At 44.8% G+C, this 20,848-nt stretch overlaps 2 protein-coding genes across 8 annotated transcripts in view; one reads left to right on the forward strand and one right to left on the reverse strand.

Annotated features, from left to right (window-relative positions):
- Positions 1-946: 946 nt before the first annotated feature.
- On the forward strand, positions 947-4,012 carry CCR9 (C-C motif chemokine receptor 9). Its single transcript, XM_052787886.1, has 2 exons — positions 947-964; positions 1,461-4,012. Exons 1-2 carry the CDS (start codon positions 947-949, stop codon positions 2,622-2,624), a joined length of 1,182 nt encoding a protein of 393 aa, XP_052643846.1. The 3' UTR covers positions 2,625-4,012.
- A 3,056-nt stretch (positions 4,013-7,068) lies between these two features.
- Positions 7,069-20,848, reverse strand: part of FYCO1 (FYVE and coiled-coil domain autophagy adaptor 1) — a 55,790-nt gene continuing 42,010 nt past the window's right edge. For 6 of the 7 annotated variants that reach the window (XM_052794815.1, XM_052794761.1, XM_052794769.1 and 3 more), the window contains exons 15-18: positions 15,099-15,194; positions 12,837-13,047; positions 11,427-11,536; positions 7,069-10,998 (exon numbers count right to left, since the gene is read on the reverse strand). In XM_052794815.1, coding sequence (XP_052650775.1) covers positions 10,923-10,998; positions 11,427-11,536; positions 12,837-13,047; positions 15,099-15,194 — 493 coding nt within the window. In that variant the 3' untranslated portion in view covers positions 7,069-10,922. The remainder of the gene's footprint in view (positions 10,999-11,426; positions 11,537-12,836; positions 13,048-15,098; positions 15,195-20,848) is intronic. The other variant, XM_052794805.1, reaches the window with a different exon arrangement.

Raw genomic sequence — 20,848 nt, forward strand, 5'->3', positions numbered from 1 at the left:
CTGCTTCCCCGTGGGGAAGGTTTGGCTCCGTCCAGCTGCTGCTGTGGTGAGAAGTTTGGCTCTGCAAGGTGATCTCTCGGTTGTCTGACCTGCTTTTGAAGCCACTGATGACCAGAGGAAAGGTCTGTGCTAGCTGAAGGTCCCCGGTAGCACCGACAGGACCCACCTCATGTTGTCCCTGGGCTTCATCCCCAGGCACTAGCACAGTTGGGCTGGTGCAGAACAGGTTGAAAGTTTAGGACTGTGTGACTTACGTTGAGCCCACCAGGCTCAGCTACCTTTGGTGCTGGTGCTGGTAGATGGTAGACTGACTTGAAATGCAACCTGCAGCAGGGAAAAACAGTATTTTCTTGTTTACTGAGGCATAATGAACTGCTTTGCGGACCAACAGCGATGAGCATCGCACTTAAACTCACAGATAAGAAAGAGATGTTGCAGGCAGAGATTATCAGTCACTGCAGAGGATGCAAATATTTTAACACTGCAAACTAATACTAAAGGCAGGTACTTGTTAATTTAAGAGACACATTTGATTTATTCTCACGAATCTTTTGGAAGATACGGTGCTTTCAGATGACTTTCTTTTTTAATGTGCGCACTGGGGAGTCTACATCTTATTAAAAATGAGATCACAGTGACTCTAGTACATCAAAGAACTTAATCAGCACAGTGCCATAGAGAAGCTGAAGACCTAATGGAGGCTAAATGTAAATTTGTAAAATGGAAGCAGCTAAATAATTCAAACCAGCAACATCAATTTCTGTGTCGTTTGTTTGTCTCCTGGCCAGACTCGTTTCAAAGGGTTGAGGTTTTATTAGAAGAAGAAGAAGAAGAAGAAAGAAAAGTCACAGTTCTTCAAAGTTGTTTTAAATCAGTTGTTTTCCCCCCATCTTTCCTCTCCAGGTTACGGAGCCTCCTTTAAGACTGAGTAAACATCTGGCTGAAGATGGCAGTTGCAAGTGTAGTGAGTATACGGCAATGCTGCTGTGTAATCTCAGTTTTTCTTTCCCCCCTCTTTGCCTCCATCAGTTTTCTGCCTCTCTCTTGCCAACGGTGCCATCCCACCATAGCAGTAATACAAAGCCTTCTTCCCCACCTCTTTCCGAGTTGAGGATTTTGCATTTTGTTATGTATTTGAAGCTGACAAGCCAACAGTGTTTTGAATGATCTGACAGAGATAATGCTCTCACCACCTGCCATTTTAATAACTGAAGTTGGCTGGAGGTGATGAACTGCTCTTTTGTAAAGAGTTTGTTGCTCAACGGGTCATTTTTATAAGCCTCTGCTGTGCCACACACTTCAAGCAGTCTGAAATGCACTGTGTTTCACTGGCAGCCTTTGCACTTTCCCATCTAAAATGGAATATATTGGGGATCTTCAACTGCATCTGGTGGAGAGGGGCAAATTTGTGCTTTATTGAGCCACCTCTCAACACAAATTTACCTGCTGACCCATTGCAGGTCACCCACCCTGGCAAGACCAGCCTGGATTACTACAGGAATGACAGCACGGTGCTGTCCCTGGATGGAAACCTGGTAAATGACACAGATATCACGTGCGACAAGAGGCAGGTCAGGCAGTTCGCTCGAGCCTTCCTGCCGGTGTTTTTCTGGCTCATCTTCTCTGTGGGCACAGTGGGAAATGCCTTGGTCGTGCTCGTCTATTGCAAATACCGCTTCAGGAGGAGCATGATGGATCGGTACCTGCTGCACCTGGCCCTTGCGGACCTGCTCCTCCTCTTCACCCTTCCCTTCTGGGCCAAGGCTGCCTCCAATGGCTGGATCTTCAAGAACTTCATGTGCAAAGTCGTCAACAGTATGTATAAGATCAACTTCTATGGCTGCAGCTTGTTTCTAACCTGCATCAGCTTTGACAGGTACATCACTATTGTCCAGGCAATGAAAGCTAAAACTTCTAAGCAAAGGCGGCTCCTGCACAGCAAACTCATGTGCTTGGCTGTCTGGCTGACATCCATGAGCCTCTGCATCCCAGAAATCCTGTACAGCCAAAGCACGCAGGTGGGTGACATAACAGTTTGCAAAATTACATACCCATCAAACATCAGCACGATCTTCAGAATTACTGTCCTGGCCTTGAAAGTCACAATTGGATTCTTCTTCCCGTTCCTTGTGATTGTTATTTGTTACGCCCTTATCATCAACACCCTCCTGCAAGCCAAAAGATTCCAAAAGCAGAAGTCGTTGAAGATCATCACCATGATCATCACCGCTTTCCTCCTCTCTCAGTTCCCGTACAATATTGTTTTGCTGGTCAAAGCCATCAACACCTACGCCAGGGTGGCGTACAGCTGTCAGGCTGCCAACCGGCTGGACGTCGGGCTGCAGGTCACCCAGAGCATCGCCTTCCTCCACAGCTGCCTCAACCCCTTCCTCTACGTCTTTGCTGGAGAGCGGTTCAGGACGGCGCTGGGCAGGATGATGCAGAGCAGCGGCTGCTGCCGGAGCAGGGGCCAAGAGCAGTGCTCCTCTGCCTGCGACAGTCAGGAGCACAGCTCAAACTGGTCCTTTGCCATGCTGGGCAGGCAGCGGGTGAGAAGCTCCCTGACCCTCAGCACCCACTTGACCTCATCCGGTATGCCCCCACCTTGCCAAGTCCTCTTGTAAGTTAGTCCCTCCTCTCTCTCCCCGCCAGAGGAGCACCAAACTCTTTGGAAACTGTCCGAATACCCCAAAGACCGTCTCAGAGGAGCGGGGAGGGCTGGGGGCTCCTCGCGCAACCCGTCCTTGCTGCGTGGGACCCAGCCTGGGCTTGCAGGCTGAAAGGAAGAGAAACCTTCGGCACAGGGCAGCAAAATGGAGCCACACTTATTGTAAGCAGAACTGATAGAGCTTAAAAGCTATCTTTGTGACAGCTGTAAATACCCGGCCCACCTGTGGCTCAGACCACAGCCTGAAATAACAGGCCTCGCAGAGAGGTGACAAGCCCAGCTACGGCAGCAACAGAGGCAGATGAAGCGAGATGAACCACCCATCCCGTCCATAGGAAGCAGGAGGAGGGGGTTCAGCCTTCATTTGCTGTCCGGCCAGGGTCTCCTACAGAGGTGGCCAGACCCGGGAGCTCTGCCTGCACCCACACCAGGTCCCCTCCGCTGCAAAGGACAACAGCCTTTAGCTCCTATGCTGGTTTATTGCAACAGTCAAATGCTGCTCTCTGTGCCTGTGCAGACATTGTCTGTTTTGCTGCATGTGTGGTTCTTCTTGCAAAGGAAAGCCAATCGTTCGCGTTCATAAAGTGGTCATTACAGAATTAGATCTTTCTCCTATATTTTAGCTGTGTGGTGTAAGGTGAAATTGGGTACAATTTATTTGCTACGGCTCCGGTTTTGATACTGGCATTTTGTGTGGTTCCCTGTATTGACAAATTGCACCTCACAGTAAAAATTCAAGGGCATCAAAGACATCGAGTTGTCTGTCCCGGAGATATTTGCCATATGGTGCAAAGCCACAGTAAACCAGAATGCAAAACCCAAACCCATGGTTCAACAGACCACTGGTTATGCACTGATATCTTTGCTAATGGTTAGAAAATATATTTAGCCTGCGGCCAGTAAGACAGAGAGTAATGAAGTGTCAAACCTAACCTGAGGCTGCAGGGCACCGCGTGGCCATTCCCCCTCGCTCGTCCCCTCCCAGGGACGTGGCATCACCTGTCCTGCCCGACTGTAGCCTGCACCTCCCAGTCTTCCATCGCAAATTGTAGTGCTCAGGGGGCTTTCTTTTAAATAATCACATTTAACCTAGTTTGCCTCCTGGTAATTATTTCTTGCAGGAAGATAGTATTTTCATTGTGCATTAATCATTAAAGCGCGTCAATAAACACAAGCTTTCTGCAAGGTTTGGCTGCTTTTCTAGCTAATAGAGTACATCTGAGCAGATAAGGTTCTAGTTTTGTATATGTTTATTAGGATTTAAAAAATTTTTTTAACCTTCTCCTTAGAGGAAAAAAAGGTGAAAGTTGTATGTACTTTTTACCATAGGTGTAAGAAGGGTTTGGGGGGGTTTTTGCAATTTGTGTCGAGCTCAGTGCGAACGGAAGCTGAAATTCCGTTAAATAAAGGCACCGCCACATACAGCAAGGGGATGAACTGGTTGTTTCTTGCCCACACGTCCTTCCCAGGTTTGGGTCTGTACACATAACCTGTTTCCAATGATGGGACCTACCCCTCCCGAAAAAGGCCAAAGGAAAACTTTGCTAACGGGGTTTACTTCACATGTCTAACCCTTCCTGGGGCTGAGGGTGGTCCCACCCAGAGGGTCCTCCCGGCCCCAGAAGAGCCCTCAAGTCATGCAAACAAACAAGCGTGCAAACCTTTGCTGCTGACGACCTGCGCTCCTGCCCGGTGGCCTCAAGCTCCTCTTCCCTGCACAGCATCCCGCCAGCCCTGGGAACTTGAATTTCGGGGCCTTCTCAGAGAAGGTAAAAGCTTCTTCGCTCCACGAAACGCGGTGGGAAATTTTCATGCTTGGTCGGCGAGTGAAACTGTTGAGGGTGGTGAAACGGTGATGAACTTTCAGCAGTTTGGGGCGGCAGGGTCGTCCCGGGGTCACACATGTCCCGCTCTGAGTCAGGCTGCTCCCCTCCGCTTTGCTGGGGGGACCAGCCCCCCCCCAGGGTGGGTTTTCCCTCGTGGGGTCTGTCCTGCCAAGGCTGCCTGTGGTCCAGCAGCCACTGGTGGCTTCCCATGCTGCCAGCAGCCCCCGAACTGGTGGGGAAGCTGCTTCCCTCCGGCTGCAGCCTCGTCCCCGGTGGGGTCCCTTGTTGCCGGCCACCACACAGCAGGGACTCGGTCGCGGAGGTGTTTGCTGCCATTACCCCCTCTTCTGTCTGCTGGGGGGGCCTCTGTCTGGCAGCAGCACAGCTCCTTGTGGCCAAGCCCTCCCAGGGCTCCTCTGTCCCTCTGCCCCAAGGTTTTAGCTGGATTTATCCCACCGAAATCCCTCTTGTGCCTCCCTAGGGTGTCCCCAGGCTTCAGCTGATGCTGTCTCCCAGGAGGGGAGGTTTCCCGGAAGGTGAGGGGTGTTGCCTCCCCTGCCCCACAGCCCCTCGCACCACCCATGGGACGCTGCCTGCACCTTACCCACATCTCCAGCAGGACACTCACTGAGCCGTTGTTGGAAATCTCGGGAGAGGCCTAAGATCTTCCACAGCTCCCCTCCCCTCTCCTTAAGGTCATTTTTTTCCCAGATATTCCCAGTTTTGAGTTGCAGTCTCCTCTGCTGTCCCTTTTCTTTGAAGGAGCAGCTCGGCTTGTCTCTGCCCTGAGCGTTGCATCGTCACCCTGAGACCCTTCATTTCAACTCCTAGTCCCCATCTCAGACTTCAGAGAGCCATAAGCGTGCCAGGACCCCAGATTTTGGCCAGGCGGGAACTGGGCCAGACCTGCCCATTGGCATAACGCACTCAAACTATGCAAAGGCTGGGAGCTGAGCTGTAGCGGGGACAGCCATGGCAGTAGCTTCAGGTTGTCATCGATGCGCAGTGGTCAAGGGCTCAGAAGTAGCTGCGACCGCGGTGCAGGCAGTCACGTAGCGTGGCACCAGCCTGCTTGTGGTACAAAGAGAGGAAGTTAGGAGAACCGATGAGAAACTTTCACTCTCTGCAGGCAAACCCGCCTAACTGATGCCTGCTCCTGCCTGAGAGACGTGCTTTATAGGAGTGCCTCTTCCAGAGAGCCGAAAAACGATGGAAAGGTGTGAGAGACTGGTGCTGCAAGAATCACTGAAGTCATGGTAGATAGAGTAGCCCAAAACCAGAACCATCGATCCGAGTTCGGTGTGTGCAAACCCACCATTTCCAAGTACAATCTGGATCACTTATCCATCATTGAACTGACCAGACACTGCCGTCCCAGCACCCCCCAAGTGCTGCTTGTTTTTTCCAAGCCTCCTGGACCATATGTGTTTTGAAACCTTGTATTTGGACTTCAGAGTGTCCGTGTGACATTTCAAGGGCTAACGGAGAGGATACTGCTGTCTTGTGGCAGCTTCACATGGTCGCCATGGCAGAATGTCATACTGAGTGTGCCAAGGCCAATTCTTGGGGCACAGGCCAAGAAAGAGGTGGGTTAAGACCCTCCGTAAGGCAGCACTAGGGCTGGAAGAGCCTTGCCCCTAGCACCAAAGGGAGGAGATATTGTCCGGTATGGTTAAACATGGATTATTGGAGATGTAAACAAAGGCTTTCAACAGCTAAAGCCTCCCTTGCAGAGATGTTGTACAGCAAGGTGCGGTCACTGACGCATGTACTGCAGGCTAGGCTTTGCTGGAAACTCTGTCCCAGCAACAAGCCTCTGAACATGGAGCAGGGGCTGGTGCTGCTGCTGGAGCATGGGGAGGGGAAGCATCACAGCCTCCACCCCAGCAGGAAACTCCCATGAGGAAACAGAAATCACCGATAAAAGCAGCGATGACTGGTCGTGACAGGGCCCGTCGTCCTCCTGACCCCATTCGGATGGCTGCAGCAGTGCAGACAAGCCTACACATTTGCCCTGTTCCCGGGGGCTGGGACTACAGATGCAATCATGGAGGCGACAGCAACACGTGAAGAGCACTTGCAACTCACACAGCGCTTCTTTCCCTCCCACAGCCACGCAATGTAACCCAGGCGTAGAGACCCGGCTAGCACCTGGGGAAAACCAGATGGGAGCCCTGAGCTGAAGGACAGTGCTGATTTGTGTCATAGATGACAGCGAGTGTGATTGCTGTCCTTGGGGCTGCTTTGTTTTTACCTCTGAGGGGAAGCAAAGGCAGACGAAGGTGTTTCTCAGCCACAGGGCTCTGCTCTTGCTGGGGGAGGCCCAGCTGCTCCGAGCCACCAGGACAGGGTGATATGTCCTCTAGCTTGGGGACCGGCTCACTTAGTACTTATTTAAGGATGTCCGCTGTTGCTCTGTTGTACTGTACAGACGTGGCCTTTCTCCACCAGCATAACAAATTATTTTCTGTTTTCCATATTTTGTAAAACTTTTTCCTGCTTAGAAGTACATCATACAATCAACTGATTTATCTTCCAGACAAAGCTATCTCTACGAGGCAGAAAAGGGACACATTCTCAATGATACAGAACTTTATTTTTTTAATTCCTGAGGTTAAAAAAGGGGGGAAAAAAAAAAAGCATCAAGAAACATTCCAGTACACAACCATCTACATCTCTGTAACTGTACCAGACGCTGGTATACATAAATCTCTTTTTCCCCTATCTGGAGCGTGAAGCTTGATGTGAATGGGGTTTGCAATTCTTTGGCAGTTAAGACCAAAAGATGCTTCTGAACAAGTTACAGTCTCAGTGATTGAGCATAATTAAAACTGTAGTGCAATTTCAATTTTAAAAAAGGAGCAAAGTCAGGCTTTTGTAGCTTTGCTATTTTGTAACGTGGTACACTCTTGTGCAATACATCTCAGTGATTTTTCATAAAGCAACATTGAGGAACACTGAGTAAAGGAACACTGTCATCTTCTTAAAGCAACTATGTTCTTGCCTTTGCATAAACCTCTACATAACAAAAAATACTACCTTCCGTTGTTCCAGCACCCAGAAAAACCATCCAATTGCTTATACTGACCACAATGCATACTCTCTTTGTCCCATGAGTGTTACATCCCCTTAAATTAACTTCATGATCGATTGTAAGTATTTGTTTTCTTTTAATTGCATTGCTGCAGATAACAAAAGGCCCAATTCAACAAATCACCTGAGTACCTGTAAATAAACAGATTTATCAGCATTCCTGGCACAGCTCACATTAACAAGTGCTTTATGAATGGAGGTACAAGGGGCCTGAATGAAATAATCTCTCGCACAAACCTACACTTGTGCCAAGTCCTTTATTGGGTTTCCATGGCCCCAGTAATAAACTGTCTGGGACATTCAAACAAAAGGTCGGTACTAATGACAGGTTCTTTACTGTCTTCTCTGCACAGCCTCTGAGGTATAAAAGACTCCATGATGGGATTCCTGTTCTTCAACAGCTGATTTGAACAGTTGCACTCCTGTACCTTACCAGTCTGATTACTTCCTCTTTTGAAACCTTTTCTCCTTCTTAAATACTCTCCTTGGTTAGAAGCAAACCTTTTCTTTTCTACAGGTTCTGGCTCCCACTCTTAGTCCTCTTTCAGAGAGGAAAACAGCCATAAAACTACTCTCACGGGGCAGGAAAACTTAAAGAAAAGGTACCATAAAGACTCAAATGCTAAATAAAAACAACCCAGTGTTTTTATTCCCCTCCTCCCAAACATATGCTTCAGCCAGCCTCAGGACTGTCTACATGAACAACTGGCAGGGAAACATCTGGCTTACTAGATGGAGCCAATTACTTTAAGAGCTACATAAACAGTGGCTTAAAAATATTTGACACAGGATGAAAAAATGTTAAGAACTGGGATGCAGAGAGGAAATCCAGAGGCAAGTCTGTCAAATGATTTTGAATGGAGATATTTCAAATAGTTCTGAGCAGAGCTGTTATATTTTGGCCTAAGATACTTGACAGTGTCCCTTTACCTTACATTTGGCATTTTAAGAAAGATATCCTAGTAAGATTAGTATTCTAACTAAAACAACAGCAAAATGCTTTTAAAAACCACACCTAAAAGCTTAAAGGAAAACTACAGCAGACTTCAGTAACAGCTCAGTGAAACTGCATAGCATATGGTACACAGTACTCCATTTTTAAGCAATAAATAATCTCTTCTTGCCTAATTAAATATAAAACATAGCTTCAACACTGAAATATGCCATAAGTCATGAACTGATCCGTAAGCCCACTTCAGTCTCTTGTCCATCTCATTTTCATGCATGCAGCCAGGTAAGGGTTTAACTGCATTGGAGCCTGTTCCCTCAGGAGGGGGAATAAACCAGCTTGCACCTTCCACTGACCCCTCTGCCTGACAGAGGCTGGGGAGCACACCACCAATATGCAGAAGAGGTGTCTGAAGGGAAGGGAAAGCTACCGGTGAGCCAGACATCCTAGCTGAAAAGGCCACCTGATGTCAGCTTGACGCCACCCAGAGAACAAAATTTGCTCTGTTAGAAAGCCCTCTACACGCAACCTAAAATCTAGGTGCTCCATGAAGGGTAGTCATTCTTTCACAGTCTTTTTCAAGATCACTGTATTTATATGTTAACAAATGGAATGAATGATTAGCAACCTTTAGCTTCATCTGCAGTATTCTTTTCTTTCCCATCGTCAGAAATTTCCCTCCACCTCAGCTGCTACTATGTAAATGTCCAACACTTGTCTTGTGATCTCCATCTTTTAAACAACCAGCCTTTTGCTGTAGGAGATCCCCTACAGGTAATGGATTGGACCAGCAACACATAAGCACCAGCCGGACTCTTCTGACTTCCTTCCCTAGTCAAGCTGATCCCTCCAATTCCCTGCCCTTGTTTTTACATTTACAAGTTTGCCCCTGTGCTTTCTTTCCCCTCCCCTAAATCATTTACTTCAGCTTGTGCTTGCCCTTTTTTCTTCCTTCCCCTCATGTTTTATCTTCTGTCTCCCACCATGACCCCTGTATACCAGCTACAGCTGCCACCAAGAGTCTGCAGGGTTCCTGGCAGGCTGAGCTGGTCTGCTACCAACTGCTGCACTAAAACCTTCCATGGCTGGGGTTTCCCTGGGAGAACAATAACATTAGAAATCAGACACACCTAAAATGATGAGGAGGGCTGGTTGGGAGAAAGAGCTTTTCTCCTTTCTCCTGCCAAAATGTTTTGCCTTTCCATCAGAAGATAGCAATTTTTAAGAGAAAAATCTGCTTTCAGATATTTTGACAAAAAGTTGAAATTCTATAGAGAAAGCAGATGGTTTGCATGGAAATTCTGTATAAATGAGAACCCAGTCTTCCTTAAAAGGCAGTGTTTACAGCCAGCTCTGTCCCCAAATCCGAGATGGAAAGTTAGCAGCTGGGCAACTGCAAGGGTTATGAAAGGGACAGAATACGCTAACACTGGGTGGAGAACTCATCAGGGCTGGATATGCATTTGGGTTTGGATGGAGTTTTTCAGACCAATTCAAACATTATTGCTACCTTCCATGCGGTCTAGAGAGAGAGACTGCTGACCTCCTCAGAAACTGCTTTCCTGTGAATGCTGATGACTAAGGTGCTAAAGCAGGAAAAAGGAATGCTCCTCTTCCTAATATCAGACAGTGAGTGGTACTTTATTCTGCAAATAATACTCCTGATTCTGTCACTGGTACACACCATAACAACTGGTTTCAGTGGACCAACTCACAGAGTACGGTGAGCAAAAGTGAAAGGAGTTGCTGCTTCATGTTGTATTGTTTTGTAACTGGTATCCAGTACCAAAGCATTTGTAAAAGCCAGTTAAGACTTACCAAATCTTAGCCCAAAATGTAAAAAAACCCTATGTTTGCTGTTTATAAAACTTGGAAAAGATAAAAAACTCTAGATGGATTACAATATATGCCTGTGAAGACTGAAGTATTGCATAGTTGTTGCTCTGACTGTAAGAGCATTAGAGCAGAACAGAAATGGTTATGTTTACTCCTCAGTGAAGAGGTCAACAAAAATACGCATTTTTCTTTAAATTTCCTTTTGAAGGATATTTTTGGAAGAAAAGTAATTCAATTTCCAGTACAAAATTTCAGTTTGCATTTAGACACCCCACACTTATTTTTCTCCCCACTGAAAAAAATTTGGTTGGAACATTATTTGACCTGTTAAATCAAACAACATGGCTTTTGAGCAATCTGTACACAGTACAGAACCATTAGTGTTCCTAAAAAGGCTTCCGTTTTTTAGTGTATACATGTTCTCTAAGTGCATTATAGCTATTGCATAGTTTCAAAGTCTTCAAACACAGTGGTAATCGTAATGCTTACATGTACATAAATAATAGCATTTCTTAAAAATTTAATTAAAAATAACACAGTATATTCAAGGCTATGGAAAATCACTTCCATCATAGATGACAGGTCGCTCGACAGCCAAGTGATAAAACACTCTTTTTGAGATAAACCTGTCAAAAACCAAAAGAGAGGGAGAAGATCACATTAGCTGAAGTCAACTAGACAGGAAGCCCTAAAAGTGTACTCAATCCTTCAGTTTATACTCAGGCAAAAAAAAGACTGGTGTTAAAAAGCAGTATGCCTGCGCAAGGGCTGTCAGGTCTGTTATGAGTAAGATGACAATCCTGACTAAACTGTCCTGGAAAGAGTCACAAATTACTTGCTCGCTTCTGTTTACCTTCTCAGAGGCTGAGATAGAAGAGTGGAATTCTGCTATGGAAGGAACAAAAAACCACAAGAACTAGAACCAAAACTCAGGCAGAAGATCTTTGGGCAAGCCAGGACCAATTTCTCATACTTACTTCTGAAGGACAGAATAATGGTATATCTGATCAGTTCCACCGTCTGTAAAACCAAGCTTTCAACCTTTTACACTCACCTAGAGAATGTGTTGTCAAATATCAGCGTGTAGATTCCAGAGTTTCTGACTTTGACCTGTCCTCTGATAGTTTCCTTATGAGAGTTGCAGCGGGTCATAGGAATAAGAACCTGGAATCCAATAAAAATCAAAATGAAACTTGCTATTTGCCCTATAAATTGACATTTGCCTTCAGAAAAATATTTAGACTTGAACTGTCTTGAAACTCCCAAAGTGCATATGTGCCTGCAAAACTATTTTCACTGATTAGCATTAAAAATTCGCCCAAACTCAAGTCTCACTGTGAGATATCTGTTTTCCTTTGACAACCTCTTTACAGTGTTAAGCTATGGCTATAAATCTCTGCTTTAGAGATAGAATCAAATCCTGATCTTTTTAACGTTAATCTAAGCAAGTTTACTAACATCAGCAGTGCTACATTAAATCTACGCAAATATATCCAAGAGCACAATTTAGCTAAATATGTCTTTTAATATATGCTTTTATACTCTCTGTATTAAAAAAATAACCTTTCTCAGCAAATCTTAATTGTTTATCTAAGTTTACAGCAAAACTGTGTGTAACCATCTATCTTACTGTAAAACCCTAGCAGAGACAGTTGTCAGAACAGCAGCTGACGTAGATCAAGGACAACCCTATAAAAATCAAAGTTCTATCAAATAGATAGATCAGAATGGAAGCAACATTCACTCTTCATTTGGCCTTCAGCTGAAGAAAAAAGGAGATTTTACGTGGAGTTAGTTACCTTGGAGTGAATTAACACACGCTAAATAAATGTTTTATTCCCCCAGCAAAATCACAGCCTTAGGGCTCCCCCTACCACCTGCTGGTTAAACCAGCAGCTGCCTTGTCTTCATTAAAACTGCAATGAGCCAAGTAACATAGATTCACTTAATCCATAATCCTCACGAAATATGGACAGTGCATATAAAAACTAGTACCTTGGGCACTGGCAACATGATTTCGCACACCATCAAGGCACTTAAATACATGCTTCACTGTAAGAAATGCAGGTAACCCAATCAATGTATCTGCCTCCTTGTGGCCCCTGCTTAAGAGCCTGGCAAGATCAGCTCTGAGCATCTTACAAATTAAGTAATACTGAGGAGGGAAAAAAGAAGAATTTTGCAGGCTTGGACTTTTATTTTTGCTTAATAATAGCGGGTGAATTTCAGATGCAACCAATAGAAGCTACAGTGCTTTTCAACTCAACTTTTGCAGGCAACATCAAATAATTCAAGATGTAGCTCTACCTTCAGGAGAACTGTGGCTTAATTGGAGAAACAAGTCCTTAATGCAATAGCAACTGGCACTCTTGTGGAGACTTTCTAGCTATACTTGCTGATTCCTCTAGGCAGCTGATTGTAGTATACTACAATCTCTAAGGTAGTAAAGAAACAAAGGCCTTACTTTGCACTGATCCAGTGGTGTGTCTTCTGATTCTTGGTAGACAACGCTGAAGGAGATGCTTTTAGGGTCCGATGAAAAGATCCAGCTAATTGTTAGCCCCATCTCTGTCACTGTGATGGGAATGATACTGTAGGTGCTGGATTTAATGAACAGCTCTCTGTTACTTTCCCCAAAATTTAAGATCTCTTCCACTGTAAGGGGTAATTTGATCCTGTGAAGGAGAAAAATACAATTACTTGAAGAGATCCAATGTTCTTACTCAGACAGAAACAATAATCATTGCTTTTTATTTTCCATCTATTTGAGGCAGACTCCACAGCAGCTTTGGGAAAGGTCCACAAGATGTGGGAAAAATTCAGCCTTGGATGAAAGCATGAACTACAGAAAAGATGACTGATATCAAGCACTTTCACTGCTTTGGCAAATGGGGATGTTATTCACTTATTTCATTTTGACTAGAGTTACTACGATTAAAAAAAAGTCTGCTGCCCTCTACTGTTCTTTTTAAATAAAAATTAGTCACCTAATTTACTCGCCTTTCCAGGTATCATTTGTACAGGAAATAGGGATCAGCAGTACAGAGGGGACAGATGGGTAGAATGTGAACAGCAGCTCTGTTTAGATCCTCTGAAGCACCTAATGCTACAGCTTGGTCTGCTTTACCGAAGCAAGCTACATAAAAGCTGACTCAAAGTACTTCCAATTAAAAAGGAAGTTCTCAGCACCCAGATGATCCCGAGTCATGAAGCATTATATTAGCCTGTCTCCTTCTGATATCTATTTCAGACTGTGAACAGTGAGGGCCTTAAACAGGAGAATGCTGCTTGCCTTCTTCAGGGGAAACCTGTAATTTCTAAGAGCTGTGGATCTCACCTACATTACCCTAAGTAAAACTCATCTAACATATCACTCTTTAGGCCAAATAAATTGTTTCCAAATCAATGAGCTCACAGTAAATCACAGTATTGTGATTTGTTTGTCAGCAGCTATCAAAAATCAACACATTTACCAGAAGGTATCACACAGTCACCATGATGATTTGCTGTTCTAGAGTAAGGAGGAGTTCAGTTTCCAACCATAACTACACAGTGGTTAGGGATCACAGCTTATTTACTATAACTGTTGTACTCTGGCCAGAGAGGAAGCTTTACATTAAGTCTTGCTTACCTTGTTACATCTTCCTCTTAGCTGAAGTAACTGCTGGGATGTCTCAGGTGATCAAACTAATGATCACTCTTGGTTTTGCCCTACAGCCCAGCTATGATTTCAGTTACTGCTTCATTCACTTTGTTCTCTGAACAGCAGCAACAAGGTTGAAACATGGATTAATTTATCTCCCTGCAGTCAAAAGTTTAAAACCTTCCCCATAACTAAGCCAAAATCTCAAAGCTAGACTTAAGGGTAGAGTGAGCAAAGGGGAATTTCTCCAAGTCACAGCATTTTCATATGTTAGATTCCCTCCTTGGCTGTGTAAGTGACAAGCTGTATTGCTACTGCACGTAACTATTAATTTCAGAGCAGGATATGTGCAGAGAATTGTGCACACACAGTTCACAGAGGTTGAGCAAAGGCTCAGATGAACATAGATCATAGATCCTAGAATGGTTTGGGTTGGAAGGGACCTTAAAGATCATCTAGTTCCAACCTCCCTGCCATGGGCAGGAACACCTTCCATTAGACCAGGTTGCTCAAAGCCCCATCCAACCCGGCCTGGAACTCTTCCAGGGATGGGGCATCCACAACTTCTCTACAACATTTTATGCTATGGCATATATCAACCAGAGCAGGCAAGACAGTTTCTGTGAGGCCGCCAATAAATAACAGACACATGCTCCAAAAGGCCATGAATTCCCTCCCCATGACAAAGGTCCAACTAGCACTGCACTCCCTGACTTGCCCTTGCAGTTTCTTCCAGAGACTACTAGAACTACACAGCCTTCTCTCTCAGCCCCCTTCCTGTTCACAGCACCTCCTGCAATAAGAATAGGAAGGAGGGTTTTGTGATGTGATGTGGACCCAAATCTTCCCTTCTTATTCCCCACTTGGACTAAAGTTTTGCAGGACTGAAGGGAGAGGACCTGGCTCATTGCTGCTGCTCTGCGTAGTTGAGCTATACTCTCTGCTCTTCCTCAGCCCAAATTCTACTGTGCCACACAAGCGATCAGCTCTTCCAGGAGTCTGTAAGACTTGTCCTCACATATCTGATATCTGAGCTCAGCCTTTATTCTTTCAGCCTGGTAGTAATGAAATTGTTCTGCTTACATGATTTCTCCTGACTTCAACAAGCATATCTCAGCATCTTGAGCAACTTGCCACTCTTCTGATTCATCAAAGGTTGAAGAATTACACGTGCTGTTTCTAGGACAAGGAAAAAAAGGAAAGCCGTGATTCTGAGTAGTATGTGGTCAAATACCATCTGCATGCTGACCCCTTCCTAAAATAGAAACGTTTTGACAGTCATGATGCCAAATTCTAGAATTCTTATTTTGCACATTGTAGTGACAAAACTGCCTGGGCAAAACTGCAGCCCTGTTCTGCTAACCACTGTGCACAAATGTAAAACTCTTCCTATCCTGGTTCCATGAGCTAAGAGGAATACATACATGCAGAACATCTCTTCTACATTCTTAAATTCCCTATTGAGACGCTGCCAGGTTTTAAAGATTCCCTGGCAGGTGGAAATCTTGATCAACGGCAGACACAAGCAAAAGAGTCTGGACTTGTCCCTTAAACAAAGCTTGCACAGGGATATGACATTTGCCCTAGATTTAATCTGTCAGGTGTTTTACAAACATATTACCCAGTTCCTTACTCAGAGTGGTACACAAAACATATTTTATCATTGTAGGATCACCACCATTTATCTTCTTTTCATACAAGAAATACTGGATGATTCAAACACAAATACACCAAAGAAGCTGTTATGAGATGAAGCAGGATGCCTCCTCCCCACCATGATGTGTCCAGGAGAGCAGAGGAAGTAGATGGAAGAACCTGCCATCCACTCCTTACCTCAAAAAGGGTGCATGCTCTGGGTGAACACTGGAGTAGCACCAGCTACGAATTACAGGGCTGGGACACAGAGAAGAATGAGTCTGAGAGTCAGTAAACAGATGCTGGTAGTTTCCAAGTAAGTTAGAGCTTCTCTAACTGATACTTACTTTGCTTCTCTGCATCTCAGCAGGTTGATAACTGAGACAATTAGGCTGTCATTCACAGAAAAATGCCAAAGATTCTTATACACAGGGAACCAACCTTCCAAAAACTAGCGGAATCTAATAAAATGTAACATCACTTACATGCGCTTCTGAACCATCAAGTGTAATCATGTAGCAAGGGCATAGTTGCCACACAATCTGTAGACCAAAGTCTGAAAACCAATGCACAGTTTAGCATTTTCTTTAAAATCCTACAGGACCTTGCTCTACAAGCAGCACTGCTGAGTAGAAGAGCAGGAGAAAACATCTCCATGTAAAAGCACCTTCAGCTGGTCATTAGCAGCATCTGAATATACTGTGTCAGCACATGCAACCACGTGCGAGTCTAGTGGGGTGACACTATTGTTTGGAAACAGGAAGAATTTACTGTTATAACTGCAAATTAGACTGCACCCACTATCTACATGTTTCCTGAACTCAAAAAGCACTGTTATCAGTGGAACTCGTGTTCTCTTATTCTTGTAGCCTCTTGGGTAACTTTTGACTTCTTCAGAGTCATACCACTACTGTTAACACACTAAGGAGACAGCTGTGACCTGCAGGGAAGACTCAAACCTGTGACTAAGTGCCAAAACCTCAGCTACAACCAAGCACTACCTGCCAACTGAAGTGTAGCAACAACACAGTACATGTTGGTCCATAAAGGTTAATAAAACATCTATGCAAATACTTAGCGAGTGATACAAATAATTTGTTAACTATGTTTATACAACTATATAAGAAAACTGATTCTGAAAAAAACCCCAGAAAACTAAACTTGTAAAGCTATACAGATATTTTGCTTGCACAGTGGGAACCGCAACAGACTTCATCCTGTGATCCACAGAATCATCCCTTCCCACCATGATAGGTACACAGCCTTGATTTCACAGCCTTGAATTCATACAGACCAAGAGAACTACAGGACTACAGGCTTCCCAGAAGTGTCAAACTCCATGATTTATCATGCAATGCCATTAGAGTTCCTTATTTAATCCATTAATTTCTCCTTTCTTTTGGGACCCTGAAATGTAGATTAAATCCCAGGACCAATACGTTTTTCACGTTCTCCTCTAACGTGATTTTCCTTATTCCTGCTGCTGCAACCTAGCACTTGGTTAGGTGGTTAGCTTGCCACTTGGCTGCTCTAACCAATAAATTCACCTACTCACTATAGACTAAGGGAACACTAGGTCTCGTACTTTGTCTCTGAAACCCAAGCACATTACAATCACAAAGCAAATCCTCCTTCTCTTTATGATATCCCATTGAGTCCAACGGTCTAAACTGAGGTCTGGTAGCCTATGTAGAAAATATAAGAAACACAGTCTCACGATTTAAATGGAGCTCTTGTCCCCGACAGGAGAATTTATTCTTGCATAACCTATTCGCACTAGGTGGCAGCATTAAGGATGATCCTGCAGTTTGCCAGGTCCCCAGCTTATAAATATGCACCCTCTGGTGTATCTATTAAAACAGTCTGGACTGTTTCTCTTCTTTTTAAGAGTGAAATGAAGTGGGGCTGAAAAGCAGGAAGAACTGAAGCATGGAAAAGACACTACAGCAAGAACAGAACAGCTCTGGTTCAGCAAATCCTGGAGATACAGATCATTGGAGGCTGGTGGAGCATTTTGAAGAAGCATGCTTGTCCTGTTCTTATGCTCTTCCTCAGGCATCTGCTGTTGGTCACTGTCCCTCAGCTGGATGGTCTGGTCCCGTGTGCCTGTTCTTATATATGGAAAGCATTTCTTACAAATGATACTAAAAATACTGTGACCAACATCATGAATGGCTTTGGGAGTTAGAAATAAGAAGTCCCTTTCAGAATTAAAACCCAAAGAAAGCTAGTTCAACTCTGCCCTCGACAATTTTCTGTTTTCATAAACACCTGAGCTCTGGCAGCTGTAGCTATGCTTCTGAGGTATTGCATTCATGTGGCTGAGTAGTGAAATCCCATAAGCATCTGCCTGTCAGCAGTGCAATGGTTTCTGGAGAGAGCTTCAGTCATCCAGGGCCAGAACTTCACCGAACTGTGTGAAAGCCAGAAACCTGAAACAGAGAGTGGAGGCTGTACAGAGCCCCTAACAGCTGCTTAGCCCAGAAAGCACCTCTGCAAATGTCTCTAATGCCAAGAAACAATTGAAGGTGTTATGCCGAAGTGCACCAGTGATTTCGCGGGCCTGCTGTTACCTAGCAGGTCATACTCATCCCAGGCACCCTAACTTAGTTATCAGCCTTCTATCTCCAGCCCAACAAGAGAAAGAAGAAAAGAAAGAGGATGGTGAAGGATCAGAAGAAAGGATGCACAGACAGCCCTTGGCATGGGCAAGAAGAGAGGCATGATTTGGGATGGAGCATGGGGGATACAGAGTTCACTTAGTTCTTAACAGGGTGCAAGACAGTATCTTGCATGAAGGAGTGTGTATGGGTGGGAAGGGGATGGAAACGTCATGGGCAAACCCTGACATATGTAGGGATGGGAAAGCATCATGCTGACAGCTGATGAAAAAAAAAATAATGGATGGACATGAAGATCCACCACTATGCGCTGTGGATGACCTGCATATTGGTACATTGGAAATCCCAGCCATTTCTCAAAAAAAATGTACGATTTAACTATGCTACATCCTGTATGAAAAAAACCCAACAAAACCCAAAAGGACTCCCCTGCCTTAAAATTGGTTACTCTCTATCTGTAAGACCAAAGGCAACTGCTGCATACAGAGAAAGCAAGCTAGGGAAACAATCATGACAAAGGATATTTCTGTGCTTCAAGGGACAACATGCAAAATCTTTTGAGATTTTTTTAGTATTGTGATATGAAAGAGGTTTGGCAAAGGCTCCGAGATGAAGACACCTTTCAGTTGTCAGTCAAAGGCTGCATTTGCAAGAGGTTCAGGTAACAGGTTTCAAAATAAGCAGTTCGGGATTACCAGGGTGCTCTCAAGTCTCCTCCCCAGCAGGAGGCAGCAAACAGATGACTATCAGAATCAACACTAGAAATACTGGCAAGCTGCTCCCCCAAAGATCCTAAATACTGCACAGTCTGTAGGTCACCATGGTTACAGCCAGCTTTATGGGTAACCCTAGCTTTTTTCAGTGGTGAGGTATCTGCTCCCAAAAACGAGCTGTTTTTTTCTTAGATACCTTCGAATTTTCTCCTTGCACAGTTCTTTAGAGGCTATTACAGGGAAACTGAGGCAGAATTATAGGAGAGGTATAGCAGAGACAGTTTCTGGCTTGCGTTCACACCAACAGGAGCCCCAGGCCCTTTCAGCAGAGCTGCTGCCCAGCCTACACCTCTGCAGAGGCTGCTCCATCCCAGGGCCTGCAGGTTCCTGGCAGCCGGTGGGGTTTCTGCACACAGGGGGCTTCACAACTATACCATTAAACGTTCTTCAGACTGACCTGTCCAGGAGTAACAGCCAGCCTCTCAGCCCTCTCCCTGAGATAAACTCACACGGCCCACCCCTATTTTTACTATAATTCCTAGGTTACAGTGATAATTCAGTCATGCTAGAATAGGTATACCACAGACAAACCAAGGAAGGCCATCCAGTCTTACAGAGCTACATGTATGCAGACACACACAGCACCAGCCCTCACCATTCCTATGCTGAAGAGGGCTTCTTTGAGCAGGCCATCAACAAATATTTTATGGAAACACAGTTCATGAAACAAAGGAGGAAAGAGGTCAAATTACAGTTAGGCTAGGAAGCCAAAATAAAGTATCTCTGAGGTGTTTTTGATCCCGACTGCATGATAAAGGGTTGAATACTGCCGATACTGCAGTCTTCTTCGATAAAGAGTTTATTAAAAGTTACACAGAAATGATCCCAGGGTTTCTCGTGTATGGATAAGGGCAAATGGATGTTGGGAGGGTACTGGTCTCCATGGGAAGCCATCCCTACCCATATAGTCTGAGAAAGGAGCATCTCTGGTGATTGAAGCAGCAGCGGTTGCAATGAGGTCACTGTGAACCAGGCTGACAGAGTAGCTCAAGTGAGCTCTCCATAAATGCGTGATTAAGACATTTCAAAAGTGACTCTGAACGCTTTCTGGTTTTAAGAAATTTAAATGGGCCTCACTGGCAGAAATGGGCAATTGCTGGCCCTCTGCAACATGGTGGGAACTTTATCTTTTCCCAAGGCAGACATTCACACCAGTTTAGGGTACATATGCTACCACGTAGCTTTGCCACTGCTTTATCATCCTCATACCCTATTCTGCATCTGAAAATAACTGCTAAAAGCAGGTGGTGGTTGCAACCTATTGTTCCCCTCCTTGACGGGAACAGTCTGTGAATATTTAGCCCCTTGCTGCAGGTTTGTTTCTCGGAGACAGAGGAATTGCTGCCACACGCAATGAAGCACAAGGGAGAACTCAATTTTAAAGAGCATTACAGGGCCTTACCTTTCTTGTGTTAAGTAGTCTTCTTTCAGCAGATGATGCTGTAGGGTTAAGTCAAATTTGGTGTTGTTTTTTTTTTAATACACATTTGCAGGTACCAAATTCAAGTACTCAGAGGTACAAGCATACTGCTCTACAGGACAGAGCCGCAGAAGCATTCCAGTTACTGTACCACAGGCTGCTGCAAAGATCTAACTGCACAGGCTAGTTTCTCTGAATACTGCCTCTCTCTCTTGCAGAATCTGTCTGTGAGTGAGACTTCTACTTTTCTACACTAATCACCACTCCTGAAGATAAGTCTCCAAAGGCTATCAAGAGCAGCGAGGCTCACTAGGGACGCGGGCACAGCTGATAAACACAGCTAGGAAACACATTTAAGGAAACCACCTGAAATGTTACATACAC

Source organism: Harpia harpyja, chromosome 1 (assembly GCF_026419915.1).
Source record: "Harpia harpyja isolate bHarHar1 chromosome 1, bHarHar1 primary haplotype, whole genome shotgun sequence".
Classification (NCBI taxonomy): domain Eukaryota; kingdom Metazoa; phylum Chordata; class Aves; order Accipitriformes; family Accipitridae; genus Harpia; species Harpia harpyja.